Source organism: Medicago truncatula, chromosome 6 (assembly GCF_003473485.1).
Source record: "Medicago truncatula cultivar Jemalong A17 chromosome 6, MtrunA17r5.0-ANR, whole genome shotgun sequence".
In the NCBI taxonomy this organism is placed as follows: Eukaryota; Viridiplantae; Streptophyta; class Magnoliopsida; order Fabales; family Fabaceae; genus Medicago; species Medicago truncatula.
In genome coordinates, this window is record NC_053047.1 from 8,315,814 (window position 1) to 8,324,275 (window position 8,462).

The 8,462-nt window shown below is 33.5% G+C and overlaps 1 protein-coding gene across 1 annotated transcript; it reads right to left on the reverse strand.

Annotated features, from left to right (window-relative positions):
• Positions 1-1,255: 1,255 nt before the first annotated feature.
• LOC11422541 (cytochrome c1-2, heme protein, mitochondrial) lies at positions 1,256-8,023 on the reverse strand. The gene is made up of 8 exons (XM_003618759.3): positions 7,866-8,023; positions 6,198-6,265; positions 4,122-4,333; positions 2,972-3,251; positions 2,817-2,888; positions 2,096-2,212; positions 1,917-1,982; positions 1,256-1,835 (listed from the first exon to the last, which is right to left on the reverse strand). The coding sequence occupies exons 2-8, from the start codon at positions 6,252-6,254 to the stop codon at positions 1,719-1,721; spliced, it is 921 nt and encodes a 306-aa protein (XP_003618807.1). The 5' UTR covers positions 6,255-6,265; positions 7,866-8,023; the 3' UTR covers positions 1,256-1,718.
• Positions 8,024-8,462: the final 439 nt, after the last annotated feature.

Here is an 8,462-nt window from a genome sequence, read left to right on the forward strand (position 1 = left end):
GCAATTTTTCGTAATAAAGTATATCTTGTCACAAGCGAGGCTGACTTCGGGGAGTTGAAGATAAATATAGCTGATGCTAGCTTTGCTTGGATGCCTGTGCATCAAATTCCGAATGATGATTCAGAAGATCTTAAGCTTATCGTAACAAATGATCAACTTTTTTTGGTTGATTTTGTTCCTGCGAAACATTTAAATATCTACGAGATGGATTTCGATACAATGATGTGGATTAAGGTGAGTGATTTGGGTGATAAAGCATTGTTCTTAGGAGGTAAGGGTCATTGTGCTATGAGAAGACCGGGTAAATGGGGACATCTGAGCAATTGTGTGTATTATCTCGAGACTTTTCCTGCTAGGTGCTGCATTTACTCTATGGAATCAAAGCTAATACACATGATTCCGTTGGTGGGAAAATCTGGTGATCAAGTTTCTTCACTTGGTTGGTATTGTCCAGATCAGTGCATGAAAGTGAAATATCTAAACATGGATTATGAAGATGAGACAATAGAAGAGAATGCTTAGATCGTTATATCTATGATCTTTTCATTATTTGTATTATTTTCTTTTGATGACATTATCATTATTATCTTCAAACTTGATTTCTTGTTTTTTTTATGGGAACAAATATTTAGACTTGTCAAGTTATTTGATGAGATTTTATGTTTGGTTATGTTGCGTCAAGTTTATATGAATGTTTGGCTATGTTATGTCTATTATATGATCGTGGAAAGTAGTTTATTAATCATAGATATTTATTTACATTGGATCTAACTCATCAAAATTAGATTGTTAGAGGAGAGTTATCACTTTTTGAAAAAACTTTTCAGATGTTGTCTCTTTTTATTATCGATCTCATCCCATCGTGTTAGCCTAATTTGACTTGGTGTGTAGATTATAGTGTCCCAATCCTCAATCTAATATACTGAATGAGAGAGAATGTGTATTCAAAATGGTAGAGATTAGAAACTTAACATCCTCACAAGTTTTTGTATTAGATAATTAAGATATCAGGAGATAAAAATGTTTCTGGTAATGAAGAAAACCAATAGGGTGTGTTTGTTTTAACATTTGATATGAAGTCATTGATGGAATGATATGGATTTGAAACTAAGGATATTTAACATATTGTACTAATTGTTGAAATATGTACATTTGAAACCTTTATTATACATCAATATCCATTTTTATTTATTTTCCATTTTCAAAAGAAATATTCAGAATCTCAACTCGATACAAATACCAACATATTAGGGTCTTCATTAGCCAATAACAGTTTCATATATAAACAGATGAATTTATCTGCTTAAAACTTTGAGCAAAATATACTGAATAGTTTATCAGTACTGAGCATCACAACATAATAAAAATGAATTGGAAGAGAATCTTGTTTCCAGTTTCCAACAAGAACATTCTGACACTCCCTTTTCCCTTTTTTTTTACTTAAGATAACCAAAAATAAACCCAATCACTTAACAAATATCTAAAATTCGAGATTATATAAGTGTATGTAGGTCCTGAAGAAGGTAACAAAATACACATGTTTGAGAAGAGGGAGAGACAGTAAAATGCATCTCACATATATGGAACAGCTTTATTTCTACTTCAAACAAAAACAGAACATGCTTCTGTAACTCCAACGAATTTGGCATGACGAGAATTTGGCAAAATTATTGCCAACAGTAATCTTTTTATAAATAAAAAACAAAGCTTGAAGGCAGCTAGTTGACAACATCAAGAACCAACTTGCGAGACTTAAGAACAGACCACCGAAGACGACGATAGTATGCGGCTTGAAGTAATGCCAATGAAAGTACAAATATCCATTTGAATCCCATCTGCAAGTAGTAGCAATGTGTAAGAAAATCAGATACGTTTATTTCATTTGATGATAGAATAAGAAAATAAAGGAAACTAACCAGTTTTCTCTCTTCCATCTCAGGTTCCGCTGCCCAAGACAAAAATGACACAACATCTTTCCCCATCTGCAACAACGGATAAAAGTTAAAAATGGTGTTTCATTCTTCCTAAGTTGATAGATAATTATCAACTATGATAAGATTTATTAAATGAAATCCTCCGCAACACATAAAAGTACCTGAGCTTCGGTAGCAGGGGTACCATCTTCATATTCAACAGCGCCATCATTAAGCATCTTAGGCATGGCAATGGCTCCACCAGGGAAGTAAGGATTGTAATGCAATCCTTCTCTGATCTACATTATTATTAAGAAGATATCCATAAACAAAAGTTCAAGAACAGTATTGTCACACGGATACAAGGACAGAATAGCTATGAACTTGTACCGAATACTGAGACTTGACAAGAATACAAAGTTGAGGAAGTATAAGGAAGTTCATCATTTATCGTCAATATCCATATATGTGCATGATTTACAACTTAAGTTGCATATATGATATGAGTGCAAAGAAACATTAATATTGTGTGCTGGAATACTGTTTCACCAAGAAATCCACATGAAAGTATTATATTGAAACGTAATTTCATAAATCGAATTACGTAGAAAAATTATATTGCAAGAAAATCATCAATGGTATCAAAAGGCTATTACGCACAACACATCAGGCATCAACATTTTACACATTGGTATGCAGGGAAAGGGAAAAAAATTGTCAACCACTGATGTGCTAGTATTAGATTTCAAAGCCACACAACATTTAACAGCACAACTTTTTGGTTCTAAACCACCACCCATAAGGTGGTCAAGCAATTTCCACGTGACAACTTCTGAAGAATGCAAGTTACTATAATGACTACATCTAGTCTTTAAAAAAAAGGTATGAAGAAGAAGAATCTACCGAAACACCAGCAGGGGGGTCACGATAACCGGTTAGGAGAGCAAACACATAGTTCTGACCATTGTGACGAGCCTGTAAACACAAAGGGCAAAGGTATATTTTTAATATATACAATATAAAACCTAAGGAAATTACTGGCGGGAAATTGACATTACTTTGGTAATAAGACTTAGATCTGGAGGATAGGCTCCTCCATTAGCAAACCTAGCAGCTGATTCATTTGCATATGGCTGAGGAAAGCGATCACTGAGTTTACCAGGGCGTGTAAACATCTCACCCTCATCATTAGGGCCATCTTCCACCTCAATCTCAGCAGCCATAGCCTTTACCTCTTCTTCTGTGTAAGCAACACCAACCAAATCACGGTATGATATCAAAGACATGGAATGACAGGAAGCACAGACTTGTGTATAAACTTGATGACCACGACGAATCCTGCTCATACACAATCAGCTAAATACATCAAGATCTTAATCTTAGTTAAACTAATGTTCACGTGAAGTTCAGATTAAATATATGATGGAGGTTTGATGCAAACCCAGATTATATAAACATCATATAGAAGAAAACAAAGCAATAAAGGAAAATAGAGTATTATTTCTAGAAATAAAAGGAAAGTACAATAGAATGAAGATCCTATTGTGCATAGAGCTAAGCTCCTTCAAGGAACCAATGTTATATGCCCCTAACAAACTGCATGATCCCTCTTGATAACTTTCTCTCTCCACTCAACAATAACACAAATTCCTTGCACAGCTCATTTCCCACTTTCTCTATTTCTCTTAAATTAAACCCTCCACACCATGAACCTATACAACTGATGTGCTAACTGTCGCTTTGAGCCCACCTTCTCATTCAGGCTCCTATCCGAGGTGTAGAGCAAACAAGAAATTCTCAATATTATAAATCCTGACCCAGAAGAAAGCCTTAAAATAGGATGAGTCCTATCACAGGATCTATAAATGCAACTATTTCTTTCAGAGATTACATTCTAGCAATTATCGCAATACATGGTAAATACTACTCGTCAGTCATCAGTATAACAGAACCAAGATTTTAACCACGTTAGATCATGTCACCTCAAAATCAAGAAAGCAAAATAGGAAGACTAGATTCTCCAAGGCTAAAAAAAATTAAAACTAGGGCCATGTGATAAAGAAATAGTAAATTAAACATGTACCTATAGTTGACTTTGACAACCACTTATGATCACAAATGCAAGGACTACTTTGAGTGTATGTACGTTTAAGCAAAATAAAAGGAATTGTCTAAAAAAAACGAAGGAAAAACTCAGGTCAAACTTACGAAGCGTGATCATATGAACTGAGGATGCCCTCGTGAGGCCATGGATAGTGTGGAGATGCGAGGCCATGCTCAGCTTCATCAGCTGATGCTGTTGTTGCAAAACCCAAAAGACCTGAGACACCAGCTCCAATTAAAGCAAGGGCTCTTAAGGAACTGCTGCCAGTAGAGCCAGAACCGTCTTTCTTTGAGACAATGGATGATACAGAAGGGCTCTGCAACAATTATACAGCAGTGATTAGAAAAAGACATGATCAGGATCTTCCGAGGGACACATCGTTATAGTTATAAAATCATCAAAATCTATGACACGAACAATTATGTATTTCCACCATAACAATCCAAAATAATCGTTCCAATATGACAATCAATGACTATAAGCTTATAATGAAAGATGGCACGCAGTAACCAGAATTGGAGCCAAGAACTCGGTTGTAGTACTAAGAGGCAAGAGCTAAATCTAGAATATGAATAGATCCATCTAAAGTTAACATAAATAATGATTGAAGTGGGAAACTTGGATACAATGATTACTCTGAAAAGTTTCTATAGTCTGAGTGAAACATGCTGCCACCTGAACAGTCAATAGAATTTACAACAATAGAAAAAGCTTGACTACTACAGTGATCACACCGATTCCTATTTATAGTATTAACACTTTCACGGTAATATATAGAAGAAATTTAAACTCTAAATGTGTGTTTGCTAGTTGGAAGGCTAAGTCTATATTTGATATATATTTGATATTTAAAAAAAAAAATAAAAAAATATTACAAGAACATGATACAAGAGAATATAATATCATGTTGTTCTTTTAATTTTTTTAAAATATCAAATATATATTGAAATATAGACTTAGCCTTCCAAAGCATTCCCCTCCAAAATCCAACTCCCAATTACCTATTTTTTTTTTCAGTCAGAGAGGATTGACGAAGATTGGACAGCAGTAAAGCAATTCATCAAAAAACAATTACCTAATTTTATATGTAATTATGGGTGAAAGGTACAGTTCACCATACTAAGTAGTTGAATAAGATCATGAGGTCTAAGAAGATGCTAGATTAGTAGCGGAAAAACATATATTATACCTATTTACAAGAATAAAGTAGACATACTGTTGCTGGAGATAACAAATCATTCAACACAGTAATTGTTCAATGACATAAAATGCTAGATTAGTGAAGGAAAAACAATTCAATGTCTATTTAGAAGAATAAAGAAAGCATACAAAACTGTGCAAGCTACAAATGGACTGAGCTCATAAGCCAAAACTACTAAACTATGGTAAAGTGCAAGCTATTAAAATTTCAATTGTGGTCATGATAGGATTGTAGAGATGCATATCATAACGTATTGCTACAGCATCAGGTGATGTGGATTGTTTGGACTGGGATGTATATGTATATACATAAATATATTGCATGATTTGAAGGACAGATAGAAAACAAAACAACAATTAGGTTTTTCTCATAGAACCGATCCCATTAAATGATAGAACCTAATGGCTAATGGCATCAAATGACTTGTTTAGTCCACCAACTCCGCCTAACGGAAATAAGCTTGATCATAGTTGGTACTGCATATCACTTTTTAGCATTTGCTTGAGTTTTTCCTTTCATTTTCAAATTTATCTTTTATTATACATCATCAAATGCTTATTAAGATTTCTCTCAACTACAAACATATTAGTGTCAACTAAACTATTGGGTGTTTAAATACTTTTCAATGCACAGTAATAAATTATTAATGCAAGGGAGTCTATTATATCTATGACTGCTAAATGAGGGGAACCTGGAAACTCTTTTGCAAAATTTAGCTGTAATGATTTGACGATATAGCATATCATTTTCCAAAGTATTGTGACAGTAATCCAACAGAATCATTAAAGAACGTCTACATGAAATATCTTCCAGAAAAGACAACTTCTGATTTCCCTCGCATATGTATAACAAAACCATTATCCCCCATCCCTCAAAGTCTAGCCTAAGGGTCTTAATTTTAAATCCCATAAGATAAGGTCAGAAACATCAATACTCTCACAAGTATAAAAGTATTATGAATAGAGGATCAAGTTCTTACCAGAGAATGAGATTGGAGTTTCCTCCTCAATAATTGTTGAAAAACACCTCCAGCCATCTCTGTTCAGACTGTGGATCGTTCATACAAAAAAGACTAAGGATAAGTACAAAAATACATCTGACACAATTTCAATGACAAAGATCAAGAAATAACGCACAAGGACATGATAAAGACAGCATCACAAAATGAGTTTATGTAGTGATGGAAAAAATTATTAACTGTATCTACAATGAAGAACCGTGAAAAATGAACACTAAAATGAAAATTACTGGAACAAACATAGCGTAATTCAAATTTCATATCATGGGATGATCAATCAAGAAAAACCATGTTAAACACTCGAAAGAAAGGTGTATAGCCTGTCCAATTCATGGAGTCACAAATCTTGACAAGAAGAATGTGGAAAAGACAGGCAATACAAAAGGACATACACACATAAAGACAAACAACACATGCCACATAATCTTATAACATGAGACATCATGAAAACTGAAGAAATTTCACTCTTATGTTCTTTGTACAACAAAAACATCAATGGTACCCCAACACATTAAAAGATGTCTTTTATCAGCTCATAAAACAGTTGAAATCATTTGAAACTTAAACTTCGAGACCTCTCGTTCAAGAGCTTCTGGTGCCTCAAGCACGGCAAATGGAAAGAGTGCATCAAACTATTAGACTAAAATACATAATATGTCCCTTGCTTTTTAGTTTCAGTTCGGTTCCTTGACTTTTAGAAGTTTCAATGGACCATTGTCTAACTATTTATATTCAGTTTGGTCCCTTAACTTTAAAAGTTTCAATTAATCCCTTATCTTATATTTTTTGTTTCAAAATGATCCCTTATTTCGTGAAAGTTTACCAATTTGGTCCCTTTCTAACACAATGTAAACAAAAAGGACCATATTAAAACCAAAACTAGCTATAAGAGACCCGATTAAAACTTTTAAAAGTTACATACATACCAAACTTAAACTAAAAAATAAGTGACATAATAAAACATATTTTAGCCAAACTATTACTTCATTCATTACATATCTCATTTTTTTTTGTCTTTCACTGTAGGCAATCACCACCTGAAACTCACGCATAACTGTGAGATCCCGAATTCAAACCCAGGTGAAGATGTCCATCAGCCTAACAATATCGGCATTTGCGGGTTGAGCTAGGACTTACATTACTCTAGATATAAACTAAATAATTTAAATCAACACGCATCCTAAATCCGAAATAAAAATCATTCACTCAGTATTATCACTAAATTTCACTCCAAATCTCAAACAATATATTCCCAATACAAAAAAAAACAAAAAAGACAAAAAAAATCAAAGATTCACATCATTCATAAACTACCTTAGCAAATACACTAATTTACTCACGAATCTATCTCGTCAATGAATAAAATTACAACTAATAAAACGCTAAATAAAATCACTATATATGAAAATAACGATTTGAATTCAGTAGTTAGTACCAAAGTGATGATTTTTAGTAGCAAATGCGAAACTAAGCAAAATTAGGGCAAAAAATTGAAATAATCCGAAATCAAAATTGGAAATCGATATATGAGTATGAGAAATGAAAAACTTAAAGCTAAAAAGTAGTGAATAGATCCAAATCAAAGTGATAGCTAGAGAGAGAGAGAGAGAGAGAGAGAGAGAGGCTTACGAAATGGAAGCGCGATTGGGAAGAGGATCGAATCGGAGAGAGAAACTGCAGAGAGAAAGAGAGAAGTTGGTGATTGAAGAAGAGTCAATTGGGACTTGGGAGGTGTTTGGGAACGAAAAAGGCTTAACGCTTCTAGCGTTGTAGCCACTAGAATCGATTATGGGCTTTTTGGTCTTATTCGTGAAGATGAAGTGAAAGCCCAAACACTAATTTACTTTACACAACCCCAATCAATCTATTAAATCACGAATCGTTTAGAAGAACTCTTTACACAATCCCTATCAATCTATTAAATCATGAATCGTTTAGAAGAACTCAAATTAGATTTGTGTGAAGAATTTTTTTTTTGTCGAACTTTACTCATCTCTAGGTCAAATTTAGAATTTCTAAAATCCTTTTTATTAAAAACCGGTGGATTAACATAACAAAAATAGGGTCTTGTTAACAGGTGTCCTAAGGACACATGTTAAGGATTTAAAAATAGAAATAATTAGTAAATTTTATGAGAAAAAATTACTTTTTAAAGTTTCAATGCATTTAATGCACCATTTTCAAGACAAAATTTCTTATTTAGACTTCTTAAGAAGTGTCTTGAGA